Source organism: Gallus gallus, chromosome 1 (genome assembly GCF_016699485.2).
Source record: "Gallus gallus isolate bGalGal1 chromosome 1, bGalGal1.mat.broiler.GRCg7b, whole genome shotgun sequence".
Classification (NCBI taxonomy): domain Eukaryota; kingdom Metazoa; phylum Chordata; class Aves; order Galliformes; family Phasianidae; genus Gallus; species Gallus gallus.
In genome coordinates this window covers 167,741,383-167,762,911 of record NC_052532.1, presented here as the reverse complement: position 1 = coordinate 167,762,911, position 21,529 = coordinate 167,741,383, and the positions used below count along the sequence as shown (strand labels likewise).

General features: G+C 43.6%; 1 protein-coding gene and 1 long non-coding RNA gene across 5 annotated transcripts; one reads left to right on the top strand and one right to left on the bottom strand.

Annotated features, from left to right (window-relative positions):
- Positions 1-15,023: 15,023 nt before the first annotated feature.
- SPERT (spermatid associated) lies at positions 15,024-19,479 on the bottom strand. Of its 4 annotated transcripts, none has more exons than XM_015275528.4 (3): positions 19,310-19,479; positions 17,557-17,650; positions 15,024-16,213 (listed from the first exon to the last, which is right to left on the bottom strand). In XM_015275528.4, exon 3 carries the CDS (start codon positions 16,107-16,109, stop codon positions 15,123-15,125), a length of 987 nt encoding a protein of 328 aa, XP_015131014.1. In that variant the 5' UTR covers positions 16,110-16,213; positions 17,557-17,650; positions 19,310-19,479; the 3' UTR covers positions 15,024-15,122.
- LOC121109471 lies at positions 17,772-19,316 on the top strand. Its single transcript, XR_005847483.1, has 3 exons — positions 17,772-17,909; positions 18,353-18,412; positions 18,555-19,316. It is a non-coding gene; the product is annotated as an uncharacterized LOC121109471 (long non-coding RNA).
- Positions 19,480-21,529: the final 2,050 nt, after the last annotated feature.

Below are 21,529 nucleotides of genomic sequence, written 5' to 3'. Positions count from 1 at the left end.
CAAACACAAACCAAAATACACCTTTCTCTTCAACTCTCCTAAGGACATTTTTCTAAATATCACAGCTGGAGAAAAAACTAAGCTTCTCCCTGTTGACAGGTAAGGGAACACTGTTATCTTCTGCCCAAGAAAATTATCTCCATCTCAAGCTCTAGTCATTGATGATTCATTTGGGTTATGGGCTTTTCTAGTATCAAAAGCAAGAGCTAATCACCAGATTTGACCCATGAAGTCACTGAATCATAGAATCATTAAAGCTGGAAAAGACCACTAAAATCATCTAGGCCAACCATTATCCCATCATCACCATGCCTACTAAGCTATGACTCTCAGTGCCACATCCAGATGGTTCTTGAACACCTCTAGTATTAAGTCCCCTCTCCTCTCCTCTCCTCTCCTCTCCTCTCCTCTCCTCTCCTCTCCTCTCCTCTCCTCTCCTCTCCTCTCCTCTCCTCTCCTCTCCTCTCCTCTCCTCTCCTCTCCTCTCCTCTCCTCTCCTCTCCTCTCCTCTCCTCTCCTCTCCTCTCCTCTCCTCTCCTCTCCTCTCCTCTCCTCTCCTCTCCTCTCCTCTCCTCTCCTCTCCTCTCCTCTCCTCTTCTCTCTCTTCTCTCCTCTTCTCTCCCTAAATTTCCTGTCAATTTCCATAAAGTCATACAAGTCCATCAGTGTCAGTGAGATAGGATACAGTCTGTGACTTCTCATTATTCAGAGGGATGAGTGGATACTGAGTTTCCAGAGTGACCTGGAGCATGCAACCAACCTTGTCAAAGCTCCCCTTATTCATGACCCTAATCCTCTCCTGTGGAAAGGTGAGATTAACCTCAGTTCCAGGAAAGATAACTCTATCTATTGCTCAAGTTACACATTAAAATTCAGTCTCCTCCCAGGAGATGACATGCATAGATATTGCTTTTTTCCTCACCCTAATTAGGAAAGTACAAGAGAGTAAGCATGTCTGATTACTTGCTAACTGGAATAGCAGAGCGTGATTATTTTCTACGTGATCTGCTTACACCAGGATTGATCCCATTCTCTGAGGCTCCTGATCCAGCCAGACCTTCTTTTCCCCAAGAACCTTCTTTAATGTCAGCAAGATGGGTTGTAAGGCCGCTTTCTCAACAGTGTGCCAAAGGGCTGCCTTTATGTCTCTGAAATAAGGAGTGACAGCCTGCAGCCCGGGCTTGTGATGGGCTGTGTCCTCCACTCCATTTGAGGGCTACGAAGATGGTGAAGGGTCTGGAAGGGAAGATGTAGGAGGAGTGGTGAGGGCGCCTGGTGTGCTCAGCCCAGAGCAGAGGAGCTGAGGGGAGGCCTGATGGTGGCTGCAGCTCCTCACAGGGAGCAGAGGGACAATGCTGAGCTCTGCTCCCTGTAACAGCGACAGGGCCCGAGGGAATGGCATGGAGCTGTGTCAGGGGAGGGGCAGCTGGGGGTTGGGGACAGGGTCTGCACCAGAGGGCGGTGGGCATGGAACAGCCTGCCCAGGGCAGTGGGCATGGCTCCAAGATGCTGGAGTTCAAGGAGTATGTGAACAACAATCTCAGACATAGGGTTTGACTTTTGAGTGGTCGTGTATGGAGCCTGGAGTTGGACTCAGTGACCCTTACAGGTCCCTTCCAAATTGAGATATTCTATGATTGTGTGATTAAGCTTCTAATGAATCTTTCTCTGACTCACACAGCAAAAGCAGAGGCAGGCATGTGAGGCTGCCTTGCATGACCAACAGCACAGTTAAGTGCAGGAGCAAACAATGCAGCAAGGCCTTCTCCAGCTCCACAATATCCATGTTTCTCTTCCCATCCTCGGTGGTTTTCCCTCACTTGGCTTCTCAAGACACTTGGTGCACAATGGAGGCTTGATGTAGTGCCTGTTTGTCTTCAGCAGGAAAAGGCCAGTTTCAGAGACAAAAGTGAGCAGAGAAGCCTTCCTGGTGAACAGCACTTCATAGAGGAACTCCCAACAGAGGAGCTGGGAGGAGATGACAGAGAAGCAACTTGCATTAATCATCAAATCATAGAATCATAGAATTGTTGAGTTGGAAGGGACCTTTAAAGTTCATCTAGTTCAACTCCCCTGCAATGAACAGGGGCAGCTACAGCTCCATCAAGTGCTTAGAGCCCCTTCATCCTGACCTTGAATGTCTCCAGGGATAGGACATCCACCACCTCTTTGTGCAACCTGTGCCACTGCCTCACCACCCTGACTGTAAAATACTTCTTCCTTATATCCAATCTAAATCTCCCCTCCCAGATTAAGTGCCATTGATGTGGCACTTTCCTTTTGTCAGCAGGGCTCTATGCTCAGATGGAGACAACAATAACTTGGTGTCTTTTCATTTCCAAAACAAACATGAATGAGACCTTTGAGATCAACTGGAAACCCTGCTGATGTCTTTAAAACACATCCATGGGAGGAATGCAAAGCACTATCCATAATATTTATTTTTCACAGCATAACTATCTTTTGTGAGGGGGAAAGGCATGCTCATTAGCAGCACAAATATACCAACTTGTGTTTTCAAGCTATTAATATGGTGGCTAATGTTAATGGAAATGTAATAGAATGAGATTATTTTAAAAGTATGGCATTTAGTACTGCCAGAGAAAAAAAAAGACATTAATGAAATTTTAATGAGAAAATCAGCTTGCAGTAATTTTACAAGTAATGATTATTTCCTTGATTTGACTAGCACAAATAGCTTTGTCTTTGGTGCTCGAGGACAATGAACAATACATTACAGTCTGCAGCTGTGATTGTCCTGGAAAAGGAACATGATTTGGTGTTTTTTCTTTGATGAGAAGCAATATCCTGACTAGCTCCTTTCTCCTGAAGAGTGGGGAAGGCTCTTAGATGTGCTTTGGCCACTGGTTGCTCGTCACTCTTCACAGACTCATAGAACCATGGGATCCCTTGAGTTGGAAGGGACCTTTAAAGGCCATCTGGTCCAACTCCCCTGCAATGAACAGGGACACCCACAGCTAGATCAGGTGCTCAGAACCCTGTCCAGCCTGACCTTGAGTGTCTCTAGGCATGAGGCATCGATCACATCTCAGCTTTTTTGATCTCTCCAACCCACTCCTATGAGCTGGAGCTGAGGCTCTTGACTTGGAGTACCTTGTCCTCGAGGAGCATGTGCACCTATTTAGACACTCAGTTATAAACCTAATACATGGAATCTTACTACTATACCCACATATATACTCGTGCACGCCTTTCAGAGGTTTTTTCTTTGCTATGAAGGAACCAGTGCACCCACTCACCTCTGTGACTATCACAGCTTTCCAGCAATGAAGCTGATCTGGAAGAGATGGAATGGTGTTGAACCAAATGGCCAGGCTCTCCCTAATATCATGTGAGGGTTTTGTCTCACCAGCTTGGAGTGCCAACAAAGGATTTGTCTCCACCTGAATGGGCCACTCTCAGTTCCCTTTGCTATCTCTAAGAAGAAATGGGTACATTTAACATCTAACCCATCTGAGATCTTGTGGACCTGTGCACTAGGAGATGTCTTGCACCCAGACAGGTACCTCATCTGCCAACACTGAGGACAACGATGACCATGTTAGGGCTTGTGATCTATCCTGCAAACATACTATGTGAATTCAAAGATGTGGCCAATCCCCCAAATCCTCCTGAGAATGTTGGTGTATCTACCTACATCATTTTTCTATGCTGATGGCATCAGGAATACCAAGAAAAGAGCAAGGAAGTGGCATTTTCAGGGATGGATCAGGGCAATTTACGTACTGCAGTCCCAGGTTAGATAGCTTGGGTCTACCTCATCACATCCCACAATAGTCAGAGGGGAGGCAGGAGGAAATTCCCCCTGTCCAACAGAGGCAGTATTGCTGTGTTCCTCTGTTTAGATCATGTCTCCCTGAATCCCATATAAATCAATAAGAAGCTGTATCCAAGCAGCATAGTTAAATTTCTAAGTATCTGAAAGAACACAGTTCTTGCTGTTCCGGACATCCAGAATATCTTCTCAGCCTCTTTTTGTCCACCATGGCAGACTTTCTCCTGGATAAAACTCCTGCTGCAGCCACTGCTGTAACAAGATTAATGTATTTGGGGCCAGAAGGGAGGCAATTGTCTAGTCTGAGCTCCTTGACAGAGTAGAAGGACATTTCACTTCCTACACTGAGCTCACAGCTCCTTGCTGAGCTAGCACACACATTTTGGGAGGACATCCAAGTGCTTTCTGAGGTTGCCAGTGAGAAAACACGAGACGTGAGGGTAATCAAGAGTGGTGCTGCCAAGGTGCTCTCTTTTTATGTACTGGTCACGCATTGAAGAATAAGTAAACTTAAGCCCTAACTGACATAAATTAATTGCTAATTTTGTGTGCAGTGCTTTCTTCCCTCTGTCGCTGTTTGCTCAGACCAACAGTAAATGAGCCTCAGTGTGAGCTGCGTGCTTTGTCAGGCCAAAGTCCAAAGCTTGTAGATTGCCTGAGCTTCTCTATGTTCATGTTTTTCCATTCTAGATTGAAAAAGCTTAAAGTGAAAACCAGAAGCCAAACTTTTGTGTCTGAAATGCAGTGATTGTAACACACCAAGATAGCTCCAACCACTTGCAAACTGCAACGCCCATAAAATCAAGTAGGCACCTCTAACATTCAGAAGTCACCGGAGCGACTCTCCATCACTGTATTTTCCCCAGTAGATTTATTCTGTCATTTGCTTTTGTTTGTTTTCTTTCTGGTGTACTATGAAATTTTAAATTAAAGCTCTGCTTTGAGGGGAAAGGAGTGCAGGAGCTGTTATAATTTATCTTTGCTGCTAAAGCAGAAGGGAACACAGCAGTGAAGATACTGTTTGTCACTGCCCTTTAAGCTAGCGTATATTATTCTGAAAGGTGTTCCACATTGCACAGAGCCTTCAATGTCTTTTGCAGGATTGCTTCAAGCTCAGTTGCTTGAAACTTAATTTTTCCAGCAGTTCCTTCTTAAAAGTAATTCACATATTAGGAAATAACATTGCAAACACAGATCATGCAGAAAAACTTTCCCACGTCAGCAGTAGCATCAGTCACAGAAGCACACAGAAATTGAGGGGTTTTGCAGAACTCTTGCCTCCCAGTGCAGACAGAGCCAAAAGCAATCAAGCAATGTGTCACCAGCTCACCACAATTTTCTACTGCGTCTCCCATAAGTTTTATTTTAGTGAAATGTAATTCCACGGGATTTTACTTTAGTCATTGTCACAGACAAAGAAATAGGTAAGTTGCTTTTTACCAGCTGAATTTTCTTAATGTTTTCTTAAGTCCTGATTAAGCAGAGTTCCTGAGCATACATTTAATACTCCGTGGGTATTAGTAGAACAATATGCAAACATTCCAAATTTGTCTGATCAAAATGTCTCTCTTCTACAGCAAGGGGAAACAAATGGAAACATGGAACCTCCTCCATTTGTTGCTGTCGTTAGCTTTTTTTCCAGCAGACTTTGCAGCAGCAAAACTCATAAGAGTAGTAGTGAGAAGTCCCTCCGCCAACCTTACAGTTCACAGTGCGGATGTTTACATCTAAGCCAGTTACTATGCCTTTATCCACAGCCAAGGAGAAAACCCCTTGCACCTGCACCCAGATGGGGACCATGCATCCACCCAGACTGGAGACCCACACTGTGGCCACGAGTCTCCACAGCCTTCCTCATGGGAGAACGAAACCCCTTTCTTCCTCGATGCTTGAAAAACCCCAAGTTTTCAGTTTTGAGCTCATGCCATTGATTTCCTTCTTTACTGAAAAATTGAAGTGGGTTACTGATAAGGGCAGCATTTCCTCCTTCTTAATCCATTTGAAAGAGGCAGGTAGTGCTACCAAGCTGTTCTGCTCAGAGGATTTATTTGTGTTTTCAGCACACTCTAAAGCTTCAAAGTGCTGTACAAGTATTACTGGGGCTGTGTTTTCAGGACTGTCCATCACTATTCTTAAGGCTGCTTACACGAGGATATTGCTGTGCTCTGTAAACATCCATGAAGCCCATCTTCTGAGGGGTCATTGCCTGTTCATTCCCAGACACTTTAAAAATATTTAGAAAAAATAAGCCTGTGTGATGCTTGAGCTTTGGATGAAGCTGCAGTGTTGCATCCCCAGCCTTGGGTCCCATTTCTTCAAGGCTGGGCACACCATGTCATTTTCTGAAGACCAAGATGCAATTATCATAGAATCATAGAACCATTTGTGTTGAAAAAGACCTTTAAAGGTCATCTAGTCCAACTCTCCTGCAATGAACAGGGGCACCTACAGCTAGATCAGATTGCTCAGAGCCTGGACCAACACCTCCTGATATCTTGTCTGGCATGGTGAGACCTAAGGAGATATGAGCAAGATTTCAGAATGTTTTTGTATGTATGTGGTTAAACCCCTTTCCTGGATACTCTGCAACTGAAGACATCTTTCATTAAAGCACTGTAAGAAAGGCAGGTCCTACTAGCACAGCACAGACCCGTACCACCATGCACTTCTGCGCTCCAGCTGCATCATGTCCCACCATGTTGGAGCAATGGATTCTGATGGCACACAATACTGCAGATTTGCCCCCTGTTGCAGGGAACATTTCAAACAGGGCAAAGCCTGGCCCTCCCTTTTGTTTGATTGCATTTTTCACTTGTAAACTTCCCAACTCTGTGTTTGCAATCGCAGAAGTCTTCTCTATGTACCTCTTCCTCCCTCTCAGCAAAGAACCAGACGTGGCATTGGTTTTATAAAAGTTTGCATTTTGATCCTAGGTGGAAAGAGCATCTGAAATGCAAGGCTGACCTTCTGAAAATGAGGCCAGGAATTACTCCTCTCTTATATTTAACTTCTGATTTACCACATGGTAAGAAGATAAATTAGAGAGGTTAATTAGGAAGGCCCGGAATTCTGTTCATCATTGAGCTATGAGATGATGGCTACATCTTGCCTTTAGGACCCTGAATATGCTGACACACAGTCTTTTCTGCATGCCAGCCTAACGGCATCTCCATCACAGTAAAGAAGCAAGGGGAGGAGATGGTTGGAGTAGCCAAGCAAATCAGGAAAAACAACCAGCTAAATTGAGTGCTTTCTAATGTAATGCATTTAAGTCATACTCTGTAAAGCTTGCCAACAATTCCTGGCCTCTCTGCTTCGAAGATCACAGAGGCATCTGATTGGAATAATGCATGTCTTCTAAAAATCCTCCTTTAAAAAGATTTTTGTTCAAGTGGGCAACACATAAATGTTCAGGAGCATCCCTTTGTGGGTGTGGAGTGAAGGGGATGGGCACCAAGCTCACCTGCCCCAGGAGTCCTACTGCTCACTCCTTGCCACAAGGTGGAAAACTCATCATCCACAAACAAGCCCTTTCTTCCCTGCCAAAAGCAAATAAGTGAAACAGAAATAGCTCTGATCAGCCCTGCATTCATTTTCTGAAACTAGTTTTGGGCTCTGAAATCCATGCCCAGGTTGTTGTGTTTTGTTTTGTTTTTATGCTTGTTTGTTTTAAATGAAATCCAAGCCAAGATTTAGATTATAACAAAAGCGGTCATACATTCGAGGGTCCCCACGAACATCATCCCTCAGCAAAGTATGGTTTTTGTACATGTGTTATGTGATGAGCTGGACTCAGTGATCCTTGTGGATCCCTTCCAACTCGGGATATTCTATTCTGTAACCCACAGTTGCTTGTCCCAGGTAGGGCTCCTGGGAGTCAGAAGGTAAGAGTGGTCAAAGATTGGAGAAGAGATCAGGAGCGTAGTGAGGAATGGGTAAGTATGGTGTCACGTCATGGGCAGAAGGGCAGAACAAATCTGTGAGACAGGTTGTCAACAGGGTAGACACTTCTCTTTGTTTTGAGAGCAATTTAAGATTTGCATCTGACGTTTGTGAAAACCAGACTAGATGAATCTTTAATTACATGCTGTGAGAGTACAAACCATACAAAGGATGCTTGTTTTGTGATTGTTTATTTGCTTGTGAAAGAACAGCTCCAAGGAATGTGTGCATCTACACTGCATCTGTGTTTATTCCCAGGAGTCTGAGTTTTCCACTTACAGAAGAGCTGTTATCAGTGCCAAAAAACTTTTTTTTGTCAGTACTGGCCATGCTAATGCTCCAGCACTGGAGATGTGCTCTGGCAGGGTCAGCTTGCTGCTTCGCCCAACATCTTGGCAGAGAACATCAGTAAAATAATGGTGTGAATGCAGTGTCTCACATTCCGGGAGACGTTTGGGGGTGTTGTCTTTGTGTGTCGTATTTCACATAGGGTGTCAGAGCCAAGAACCTTCTCCAGATCTTTCCAACTATGTCTGGCATTGGCCACCAAGCACAGCTTTGCTTGCAGCAATGATGTTCAGCATACCTTCTCCCTTTGCAGTCCAGCTTCCCTAAACTGCAAGAGGACATGGGATGTAGGAGATGTTTCTGTCCAATTCATACCTAAGAGTGTGATGGCAGAAGAACCAATTCTTGTGCAGGGATGGGTGGATGTTCAGTAAGGGATTCATACTGGCCTTCCCAGCATCAGCTAGCAATATACAGGGTTAGTGTCTGGATACAGTAAAGCTCAGGGCCCCTTCCTACCATGTCCTCTCTGGAGGTCATTCTCACATGGTCAGAGTTCTGGCTCTGGCCTGGCAGGGTGGGAGAACCTCCCTTTTCTAATTGGGAAGCACCTGTCCCGGCTGAAACCCTCTGTTCCCCCTCAGTTGTATCTACAGTCCTCATGACCTGTTCACACTTTTGTCTGGAAAACTGGACAGGAATGGGGATATGACTTACGATATTTAGTACCTGGAGAGGTACCAAGGTACTGAGGCATCTGATATTTGCCAACACATTTAAATTGAGCAGTAAACCATTCCTGAAACTTGGTGCCAGATTCTGCTTTTATGCTTTCTGAAATAAAGGTTTCAATGCAGCATTAATGTTCACTGGTTTTACACTGTCAACTTTAGTGTTGCATACGGTATTTTGTTGTACCAACTATCAGGTATTTACAGGCGTGCAATTTAATGCCTAAGGTTAGCTTGTACCAAGCTGTATGCATTTGCACCTGTGGTGCAGATTCCCTACAAACAACGATCTTGGGTGGAACAGCAGAGTACTTGGAAGTTTTCACTGAGGTCTAAAAGATCCTTGCAGAAGTGAAATTTCTCCCTTGGTTGTTCTACCTTGGAGCCATAAAGCAATGTACTATGCTTGACCATTACCTGCAGTGTCCCATAGAAAATAACTTTCACATCCCATATATGGAATTACATTGGTGCACAGTTCCTTCCTTAGGATGTTAAAGAATTTTATAAAGAACCTCTTCCTGATCTCCAGCTGATGCAGACATTCACTCTTCTATTTCCAGTATAAACAAAATCTGCTCCAATCCCCTGTCTGCTTCTTTGTCAAGTGCCAATGAAGTCTCCAATTATTTAAATACTTTAAAATAGCTGTGTGTTAAGAGCACTTGAATCTTTCATATTCCTTGAAGAGTAATGCAAAATACCTGGCAGGGTTCCTTGCTCTGCTCCTGCTCAGTATCATCTTTTACAATACTGGTGGTAGAATATCAAATAGACCCAGGAAAGATGACTACTCAGAAGCAAGCTGTTGTAATAAAAAGCCATTAAGAAAAGGCTTGGTCATCATTGAGTAATGACCTTCATTAGCTGAAATGTTTTTATATTTTAAGTGAATTAATGAGTTATAGTTACTCGTGATCTCCAAGACTGAGAATATAAAGTGTATTAATGTATTTTGCGTGCTGTACAACCACAAAAGGAAGCACTGAATGTCTCGGACAACCAGGCAATGTTTCTTTTGTTACTGTCAAATATCATCACCTTGTTGCTTCTTAAAATATGCTTCACACTTCAGACTTTGATGTCCACATGCCACCAACTCATCACTGTTTATGGTAGAGTCACAACTGCCATAGCAGTGGTGGTTTTGAAAATGTTTTACCTGCCTTTTAGGAGATGAATGTTAATTGGGTATTTATTTACAGAATAAAATTAAATTGAAGCTGTATCTTAATGCACAATTTACATAATCAGCTTTGTTCTGAGCTGGTGAGATGTTTTTCCCAGCACTTGGGACCCTTCAGTTACAGTGGCATCAAAGAAACAGGCACTGAGAATGGAGATTAAACAATTTCCTAAAGCTAGAAGTCTTGATGAGAATCTATTATTCTATATTAGAATCCCATAATTTCTGCAGATCGAAGATGTACGTTAGTGCTTTGGCCTAGGCCACAATCTGAAGAAAGATGATCAGTTTACATTTGGAAAATATTTCTGCCAATTACACTGTTCTAAAAAATGGAAAGTTCTGTGAGTTTACCTTCTGCATCCGAAACAAGAATGAAATATATTGCCTCATAGGCACAGGTAGGTTGAAAGCTAAACTGGGTCTATTCACAATGAGTTTGGTGAGCTTTGCTTGTGCTATTTGTGTTGTATGACCACAATGCTCCATCCTGTTCATCACCAACTCCGCAGAGGTTTTGCCTCTCTCCTTCACTTACAGAAACCACCTCAGGTAGGCATGGACCTAAATTAGTGTTTTCATTTCAAATCTGTTCATAGATTTGAATGCTGAAAAAAAGATGACTAGTCCCATTCCAGCACAGAGGGTAAGTGCATGACTTCCATTCTATCATGGCTGATTCTGTGAACTAAGATGTAAAGAAAGGGTTGTTAAGCACTGGAATAGGCTCCCCAGGGAGGTGGTTGAGTCACCATCCCTGAATGTGTTTAAAAACCATTTGGATGTGGTGCTCAGGGACATGATTTAGCAGAGGGTTGTTAGAGTTAGGGTAGTTTGGTTAGGTTGCGGTTGGACTTGGCGATCTTTAAGGTCTTTTCCAACCTGAGCAATTCTATGATTCTATGACTCTTTGATTGAGAAGATCACACCAGGCAGAGCACAGGCTCTGGCTGGTGCCTCAGCTTCTGGAGTACAACCCCACCTTCATGAAAACAGAAGCAAACCTGTAGGAAATCTGGCTTCAGTGGGAAGATGGAGCTCAAAAATCTCAGAAAGTTTTGAAAAAAGTACTAAACTGCTCTTAAGGCATGGGAGGACAGAGTGAGTCTGCTAAGTGCAAAATGCCAAGGTGAGTTTTACATGAAGACAGTACAAAATCAGCTGTTTTAGACGACCTAAGACGAAACAAGAATGGGAAAGTCAGCATTTGCGCAGAGCCCAAGAGCTACAGGCTATAATCCAATTACAGGGAAGCAAGAGGCTGATGGTGACCTTGCCAAAAACTCAGCTATCCAAAAATAGTCTTGACAAATGAGTAGTGTAAAAATAAGGAGCTAATCAGCAACAATAAGAAGGAAGGGGAGAGATAGAAAATTTCCCTCTGCAAAAGGTAAATTATGCAGCATAAGAATGACATCCATCCATTTCAAACCAGAATAGCTATCAGTTCTCAGGAACTTGCAAATCAATCAACAGGCAAGGAAAAAAAGTAAAGCTTATCCCATTTTTTTTTCCCCTAAATCTGCCTAAATGTTATGATAATTAGCAAATTGTCACTGTATGTACCATTTTTCCTCCATATTTACTTTAAGTAATCTGCAGGAGCTGTGCACACAGCCCTCACAATGCTCACCTGGAGACGGAAGGCAGGACAAAAATGCATCGCATACTGTGATGCCTCCACTGAGGGTAAGGAGAAGTGGTTAATACCACTTTCTTGGGGTATGGAGCAAAGCAGAGGGTGGCAGCACTTAGAACTGTCCCCAGGCACTTATTTGTGACACTCTACAGACAACTTGTCCAAGTCTTACCAACCATGCTTTTCACAATGAGTGAGAGATAACCAAAGCATGTAGAACAAATAATTCTCACGATCACCCGCTTTATCCCATCATCTAGAAGTGATCTTCCAGTTACCACAAACTTATTTCAGTTTGTAAGTACATAGGTGTAGACTAGAGATCAGATTTTGAGTGTCGGCTTATTATAGAATCATAGAATCATTAAGGTTGGAAAAAACTTCTATGATCATCTAGTCCAACCATCAGGCCATCCCCAACATGCCTACTAACCATGCCCCTCAGTGCCACATCTACACAGTTCTTGAACACCTCCAGGGATGGTGACACCATCACCTCTCTGGGCAGCCTGTTCCAAAATCACACATCTCTGTAAGACTTTAATTACTTGTGCCCAGCACAGGAGTGGTTATCTCTGACAGACTCAAGAAATCTGGATGGCATGAATCCATTCAGTTTCTTGATGAGAGATGCTGAAAATATACACTGGATCTAGACTTTTTATAACTAGGAAAATCAAAGATCCAAAGCAATGACCAAAGCATGAAGGGCTCATAATACCTAGTTCTCCCAGGAACACTATTAGTATTCAGAAGAAGTAGCATTTTCCCCCGAGGATCCTACATGTGTTCCTGGCAGTTAAGCTCTGCCCAGACTAACTCAATTTTGTTCGGAAAGCAATAATTTCCTCTCATGCTGGAGAGCTCTGATTCAGCTGCTTAATGAAGGCATTGCACACAAAGTAAAGCTGAGGACTGAGGTCAACAGCGCAAGCTCCTGACCTCGTGCCATGTCATCACCCTGAGCTCACAACCTGGTGAAGCACCTCCTCCACTCAGGGATGCCAAGCTTTTAACTGTCTCTTTTGACAAATATTCCATCAAAAAACAGTGAAGGGGAACAGCTATGTGTCTCAAGGCACAGAAGCATGAGCATATTCCTCACCATGGAGCTGAAGTGTTTATCTACAATTAGTTTTAATCATTCTTTAAGTAGGAGGAACTTCTCACCTGTACATCCTCCTGCTAATTGGCATTCCTTTCAGGTGCTCTTCTGACCGGGTCCTCCCTATGCACTGCTGAGATGCAGCTCTTTCCCTCTGGCCACTGAGGAGATTTTCCTCATCATCTTGAACCCCTAACAGAAGAAAATGTTTCATACTTTAGGCCTCTGAAATACACAGTCATTACCTGGTATTTGGCCTGTTGTTGTCTGAGTGAGATACAAGGTGAGAGATAATTTGTTCTTTAAGCAATTCAGTTCCAAATTACTTAGAGACCTATAAACTATAATGACAAGATGTTTCTTGGGTCCTGTTGCAAAAGCTGAACCTTCCCATAACCTTTCTTTTGCTTTACAGTAATTCTCGTACAATTACACCACAAAAGTCTCCTTGAGCCTGTCTTGTTTGATTACCTAACGAGTCCGGTATTCTGTCTGAAAAACTGAGACAATTTGCACTGTCTAAAACAGAAAGAAATGCTTTTCCAGACGTGATACCCATACTGTTGAGACTAGACCCAGCTTTTAAACATGGGCATATAAATAGGCTCTCTGTCTCCTTGTGACAGATCACTGTTCACTGTGTGAGCAGATAAGCATCCAAGTACAAATATAAGCCATGGAACAGCCTCCAAAGAGCTGTTTTTGATGGCCTACTTGCTTGCTATGGGCCAAGAGAAAACCTGCCTTAGCGGGCCATTCAAGCAATTGAGAGGGACCTCGCTGCTCTGTGCTGTCTGTTCCATTCACTCCAATCACCCCACCATGGTGTCTGTGAGGAGGTATCCACATTTATTCATCACGCTTTATGGAAGAGTCTACCCTTGGATTGTGTGCTTGGACATGCTTTTTTCACTGTAACTTTCTTGTCCTCCTCCCCCAGGCTATGACTGCATTTTACAGTAGAAGCAGAGGTAAAAATGAAGGAAGAGCATGTCAATGAGAATCTTCATTTGATAACTCTTTGAAACAAAGGTAGGAAATGATCAGCAGTTCAGACAAAATAGCTCCAAAAGGATTAAGTATAAAAATCCCAAAAAAGCAAACAGCAGGACCAAGGAGGTCAGCCCCTCCCCACCTGCCCAAAAGTGGTCTGACCAGTAGGGTCGCAGGTGAATGGACAGGGCTGGCTACTTAGCTTTGTAGAGTGCTCGTTCCAGCCCATTTCTTTGCATCCAGAAGCAAGTTGGTGTGAGGGGTCCTGCTTTCAAGTCTTCAGGTCCATTGCAGATGGACAACTCAGGCTCACAACTCTTCCCAGGGTCTTCTGTTGCATGGGGGCAGGGCATTGCCCTTTCCCTTACCCCATGCTACTCCTAAAGATATCAGTGCTCTTCCAAGCTAAAATGCTGTTATCTTCATAACTGCAAGTGATTGTTTATAGACCAAGACATGCTTAATTCCTGGCCTCAAAGAGGAGTAGGTCCCAAAAGACCACTGAAGTCTACAGGAATTTTCCTTTTAGCAGCAAGCTGTAAATAAGACAAAAAGAACTCCTTCTTATACTTGCTGAAACCTAGAAGTGCCATTTATAAACAAATAATAATCTCACTTGAAATTAGTAGGATTATTCAAGTGTATGAAAACAAGGCCATTTGAGAAGAATTTAGAGTAATTAAGGTACAAAATGATGAAGGCAGTTTACAGATAACTGAGGCAGAAGGGGACATGCTGTTCTGGTGAGCAATGTTTGCTTTATAGTCCTGTTGTACTCCAAGGCAGAAGAGAGATTATTTTCTGAGGAAGAACTTTAAACAAGGGGAAATGACAACAAAGTATGTGGGAATGTGGGACTTGGAAAAGAAAACAACAAGAATATGGTAGGGGTCAATTGTAGCAGAGAAAGGTATTTCTCATCCATCTATTTGTCTAGGTCTCTATCTATCTATCTATCTATCTATCTATCTATCTATCTATCTATGTACCTACAAATACTGCAGAAAGAAAATCTGTCTTAGTTAGTGTGTACAAATCAGATAATATTCCCATTCGGAACATGGCCAGCCATAAGGAGGGGACAGCTGGGGACCCAAACTCAGTTCCCATCTGAGTTTCTTATTTTCAGGAAGCACCTATCATCTCTTTGAAAAGTACGGCCAACCTAAGGTACCGCAAATTAAGTGTGAAAAGAATGAGCTGTGTTTTGTATATGCAGGCCCCGTTATCAGAAAATCCCCCCAAAAGGCTGAAAAGCATGCTTTCCAGGCACCATGCCACCAGATGGTGAAATATGCCTAAGTAATGTAAGAAAGTTTCAGAATAACACAATACTCTCCAGCTTTGATTTTAGTTCAGGCTCTGCTTGGATTTTATTAAGTTCCTTGAAACAAGGAGAGGCACTTCCCAGGAAACACAACTAGTAGATTTAGCACCAGGTTTCACATCTCTCCAAGTTGATACTCATTTGCCATATTCTTTCCTGCTTCTTCATATATTGGGAAAGTGATGGCGATGAGCTCTTTCTCCAGCATTTCCATTTGAGTTGTAATGTCTGACACAGTGTTTTTCACATTATTCAGCTGCAGCTTCAATTTCTTGTACTCTTCCTGGAAAAATTTGCTCTCATCTTGGAGAGCATGAAGGCTCTCTCTGTCATCAGAAAGACATTTCTCCTTCAGGAAGACCCGGAGAATCTGATACAAGTCCTGGAGAGCCTGAAGGATTTCATTGTCATCCTCTGTGCTTGGGGCAATCTTGGTGTCATTCTGGGTTGGCGTGGTGCTCTCCTCTTTGGCATCATGCTCCTCCTGGCAGGTTGGGCCAAGGCTACCTTCTCCTGCAGCTGTGGTATTTTCGGTGTCCTTCTGAACTGAGCTGGCACCTTTGTTCTCTTCATGAACTACAATGGCCTGTTGATCTTTCCAAATGGTGGGAACTGTTCTATTCTGCCTATGGAAAAACTCTAAGACACTGCTCCTTTCCCTGACCAGCTGGAGAGCCTTGTTGCCTGGACTGACTTGAAAACCTAAATGCCTCTCTGGGAAGAACGGGGACAGCTTATGATCCTTCTGGAGGCTTTGCTGGATGGTGTCACTGTAAACAAGCTGGACACCTTTGTTCTGTGACTGGAGATATTGCAGAGCCTTGTTTTCTTCCCAGAGCATCCTGTTTTCAATCCGGAGGACTTGGTTTTCCTCCCAGAGGGCTCTGTTCTCCTCCCAGATGCTCCACTCATTCTCTGTCTTCTTGCTAAGGAGTCTCCTCTGGGGTACAAATGTTGGCTGGCAGTGCACCTCATTCACCCATTTACCATCAATAAATGTAAATGTCTCATCCCTCACTTTCATCCGTGGGAAGACACAGTCCATCTCAGGCTTTGTACACCGTGTGCTCTGTTTTGTCAGGTCAAAAGCAGACATGGTCATCTGTTAGCAAACAGAGGAAGACAGTGAAAAGACTTCTGCAGGAGGCCACTGCCCACTGGTAAGGACTAGATGACACAGAAGCTGGAGATGAAGCTTGATTAGGACTGAAAGAAGAGGAGAAAACTGACACTAGTGGAGAAAGCAACACTTTGGTGGCACCACAAAGTTTGATATAAAAACCCGGACTCTCTTTTCATCCCTTTTCATCATTTTTACAGTCATGGAAGATGATAAAATGCAGAAAGTCGCATGAAATGAGGTTGAACTACTTTTTAAAGCCAAGTAATTTGTTTCTTTTTACCACAACCTGTGCAGTGTTTCAAACAGCATAAACGTGTTGGGTTTTTTTTTCTGATTAAAAAAAAGGTAGTCTGACTGCTAGTTTTCATCCCTCTTCCCAAAAAGCCTCCCAGTCGTCCTCCTGTAACATGTGATATCCAGTCATATAGAGGCAGTCATGAATTTTGCCTCTATATCTGTCCCAATTACTTGGCAGGGGGCAAAAGCCATGGCCAAGGTCCTTGTGCCCCCCAGCTCTGCCAGGACACTGAACCCTTTGTCCTTCTTTGCCCCACAATCTCCGCTAGCTGCTGCCTCCCTGGGCTCCTCCAAGTTACTTCTGAGACCCACCACCCACAGCTGCCTCCTTCTCCCCCTTCCCAAGCTTGTCTGAAAGCTCAAAGACATATCGCTACTGTTTAAAGCCCAAAATCCCTTCTTGAAGGAGTAATTGCAGTATGGATCTGTTTGCCTTAACACTTGATTTTATTGATATAAGGTCTCTGCTTAACTTTCAGAGCTGCCTTCCGCATCACCATCTGGTTTATCTCACATCAGACTTGTGTTTGCATAATGTCATTCCTTTGCTAAAAGGGATTTCCCACTGTTTGCAACTTCTTGCCAATTTCTGAGTTTATTTTTCCCCCTTACGTTGTGTTCAGAGCACAATGAGCAATTTGTTGCTCCCAGCCTCACACAGACCTGTCCTGTTCCCTCAGAGGGTGCTGATGTCCCCACCATTATCCCCAGGATGGGAAGCTGAATCACAGGGGGAACTGATCCCTAAATGCTGATGAGAAAACAGCCAGCGTCACGAGCCAAGACCACCCTCCACTGAGTTTCATGGGCAGGCACCTAAAGCCACTTATATTTTAAGTGTTTCTATGGCAAGTTTTGAGGATAAACAGCAGTATATAATATATACAGCGTTGAAGGATGTTGTCCTGGGGACAATTAAACTTGACAGCATCTCTATCAGCTCTTGTGCACAGCAGGGGAGAGGTCAACCCAGGCTTCAAAGAAGTTTTCCCACCTCCCTTAATCATATTCCAAAACTAAAAAATCACAGGATGAGGAGATGGGGTGGACGAGCAGAGTTGGGGGAGACCCCAATCAAGCAGATCTATGTGTTTTGGCAGCACAAAATTACATACCATCATGTACTCACCTGCTTGTGGGAGTTGATGCTCTTCCCTCTCCCCTGCCCTGCACAGCTGCCGGGTCCCCGCTTGGTTTTTTAGCCTGAGGTTCTGCTCCAGGTTCTGTATGGGGGGCATGGTGGCGAGACAGGACAAAGGAACACACTGTGATGCGAGCACCACGCCCAGAGCCAGCCCCCACTCCACAGGGCCAGGAGTCCCCCCTCCCCCCCCCCCCCCAACTTCCTCACAGCCCATTTTGTTTTATTTTTCCCAGCATTGCACATTTAGGTCATTTCTCATGGAAATGACCTTTCCAATAGCTTAGCTCTCACGTCCTTTCTTGAACCCAGGCTTCCCTCTTTGATGCACATAACTGAGAGTAATTTACATAGATTCTCTCTCCATCCCCTTCTCCTAAAAGAAATTTTGTTTTTATTCTGAATCTTCAAATTAAGTCCCTTGCTGAACCAATGCTGATATGTTCAAAAACCACTTCCTTCTATGTATGCACTATGACAGCTGAAGTTATTTTTAAAGGACAGCATGGATATGAGTTTTTCTGTAACTATTAGAGTAGATCTCTCCATCACCGAACCCTATTAAGAAGAAAATAGAACATGCAGGGCATCCATGCATTACAAGTTTAGATATTATTTGTAGCAGCTATTCCTGCTTCCATGTCTTTATGTTTCTAATAATCTCATTCTCTTTCTTATTTGCTTCATCTTTTAGAGGTGGATTATTTCTTCCTTTTTTTTTTTTTTTTTTTTCCTGTCATCAGAGTTTTTGAATAATAAACACAGCTATTAATGTCTATTCCAGTGAAAATTACCAACTTGACATCAACCCCAAAGTGACTGTCATTGCTTTAGGAAGTTAAAGGTATAGTTCAGCTTCAGTGTTAGGTATACAATTCTCCTCTGTGATTTTTTCATTGTTTCTATTTCATCTCAGGCAACATAAAAAATAAGTAAATCAGAGGTTCCTATGATAGCTCCCCAGAGTTCATTCTCCTCTGTTCAAGTTCCAGGGTCCTGCAAAGAGAAGCTGGAAAATATCCCCAAAAGATGAAGTTGGCCTTCTGTCAGATGGCAATGCCAGGGTGCTGTCCAGGTGCTGCATCTGTCAGGAGAGGCAGCTGAACTTCTGAATACCTGAGGCTGTGGACCACTGGCACAGACCTTAGATGAAAGTTTTAAGTTCTAAGAGCTGACAGAAAACTGAGCTAACAGAGACAAGGCCACCATGGATTTATCAGCAGGTAAAGCCTGCTTGGTCCGGAGTGATTAGGAACAAAGTTAGCAGCATACCTTCACTTTTTCTTATGCAATATTGTCCTGAATGTTGGATAAAGTTCTTCTAGCAAGTCACTTCTTTGGTGAAAGTTACAACTTCAAACTCTAACTTATTTGGATCAAATTTAGTGAATATCATCAGATGTGCATACATGTATATGGAGACATATTAGAAAAGACACAGCTGTTCACAGCAGAACTTTTCATAGCAGCTGCACTGACTTCTGAGCCAGAGCATCCTAAGGACATGGCTGTCATTCACAAGGCTGTGAGGGCAGAAATAATGTTGAGTGTGTTCCCCTCCCTGACAAGAGACTGTAACTCCAGCTCTGTAAGAAGGGACTGAACCTACTTACCAGCTGAGTGCTTTGCCCAAAGCTTCAACTACTCTATTTCTCCATGTTAAGCTGTTCCATCTCACTGTTAGTTGGAACCATGACCCCCAACGCCCCCACCACACCCTACACCAGATTGTTCAGCTGACCTTGCTCTCCTCCTTGAAGATGGTTCAGTTCTGGAAAGAATCCACTGGGCAGGCCTGAATGATGGCATCTCCCCCGACCCCTCTCCATACACACAGTATTCTCCAGTTTGGAAATTCAGCTCCACGCTGGGATGTGAGAGGCCATCAGCCAGTCTTTGGTTAGAAAAGGGAAGCAAGGGAGGGCAGAGCTGCTGCTATGAAGAGCCTGTGGGAAGGACCCTGAAGGTCCCATCCCATCCTCCTTCCCATTAGGAATGATGACACGTACCTACAGCAAAGCTCAGCCCTTCCTTCTTTTGCTTTTGGGCAAGAGCCTGTAGTCAAAAGAATGTGCTTTTAGTAAATGCGTAATATTATTCTCTCTTCTCTTTTAAAAACATATTAAAAACCTAAAACTTTCCTTGATGAGCCCAAAGGAATCCACTGGCACTTTCTATTACCCCAAACACATTCGTGCTTCTGAAAACTGTTTCTGCCTCTGTCAGTGTCAGCACAGGCAGCTGACTCCACTCTGACCCCCTGCTCTCCAGGGCACTGTGCCTTCATGCAAATCCCACTGAGTCAGAAGAAGTTTCTTGCATATGCGAGTGATCTTGAATCTTCTCTTGACCTGAATAACTGGGCAGGGAGTAAAAATAGTGTTTTGTCAGCTCACGCAGCAGTGATGTGGCTGGAGTGATATGTCAGTGTTCTGCCCAGGAGGAGCTAAGCACACTTGGTCAGCAGTGCAAGAGCAGGAAGAAAAGCCTCCAGAGCAGGTTTTCTCAGTCTGATAAGGGTCTCAAGGACACCCCTCTGTCACCATCTATTAGGACTAATTGCCCTTCCAGGGACCACATCACAACACTGCTGCCAGCGTGCCTCAGTAGCATTCAAACCTGCAGTGTTCTGCAAAGTCTCTGCATGCCTGTGCTGACGCTAGCCAGGATGGCCAGGTCATCTGAGAGCTGGAATAAGAGTGAAAATACCTACTTTTGTTACTTTATTCTCTTACCAGATCCTTCTGGGACATTGAGTCAGCAATCTGTTTCCTTACCCCCACTTCCTCAAGCACACAGTGAGTTTGGGATACTGGCTTTTTGTTGCAAGCTGTCAAGAGAAGTTAATTCTTCTTTGTGCAGTGCTTTGAGCATGAAGAGCACTTTGGTAAAGAAGCCCTATGCACCAACATTCTTTATCTCCATTACAGTAATACACACATTCTTTTCCTGTTGAAACAAAGCTTCTGATGTTTGTTAGCAAATGATATCTTACAGAGATGTGTACAGTTTGTGTTGTTCCACCTGACCTCTGTCCCACCTTGTCTTCTGCCTACTTCTTTCAAAAAAAAACATATCAAAATCATGTGTAGACTATTGGCCTGCTCTAAGCCATTGCCCGTCAGTGCAATTCCTTTGTGTTCTTCTCTGGGATACACTGATACATCACTCATAATCCTTGCCAAAAAAATACTCACAGACTGATTACTATATCACTCTCCTATTTATGTCTAATCAAACTGTACAGAGCATTCCAAGCTGCTGAAGAAGCACATTAGTCCTGGTTTGTTGTTTTTTTTTGTTTTGTTTTGTTTTGTTTTTTGCTGTTGTTGTTAAATAAAACATTAAAAATTAAAAGAGGAGAGATCTCGAATAGACATTAGGAGGACATTCTTTACTCTAGAGGATAGTGAGGTGCTGGCACAGCTGCCCAGAGAAGCTGTGTGTGCCCCATCCCTGGAGGTGGTCAAGGCCAGGTTGGATGGGGCCCTGGGCAGCCTGAGCTGGTGGGTGGCAGTCCTGCTCACAGCAAGAGATTGAAACTGAATGGTCTTTAAGGTCCCTTCCAACCCGAGCCATTCTATGGTTCTATGATTCAAAGTGCAAAGGCAGGAGCAGAGAGTGAGCAGAAATTTCAGCCGCAATGTCCTGCAAATGGGTGCAAGGTTTGGGACTGAGGGCATTTTCCCAAATGTTGAAGGCAGTGTTTCCTCCACCATGATGAACAACATTGATGGACAGGTCTCACTGGGCCACAGGAGAAGCCAGTAGCTCCATCTTGACTGACAGGGAAAAATTGAGGATTCAGGCTTATTAAGAAATCTTTAATAGTGATTTATGGGGTCCTGTACATTTTAATCTAGGAAAAAAAAAAAAAAAAGTAAAATCATCTAATTAGCTAAGTGTGTAATTCTGTATATTAATTGCCCATTAGCCCCTTCTTAATTATAATGGAATGCTT

Bases quoted from the DNA above. Each gene is read 5' to 3' on its own strand.
- SPERT (XM_015275528.4), bottom strand. From the start codon at position 16,109: ATGACCATGTCTGCTTTTGACCTGACAAAACAGAGCACACGGTGTACA.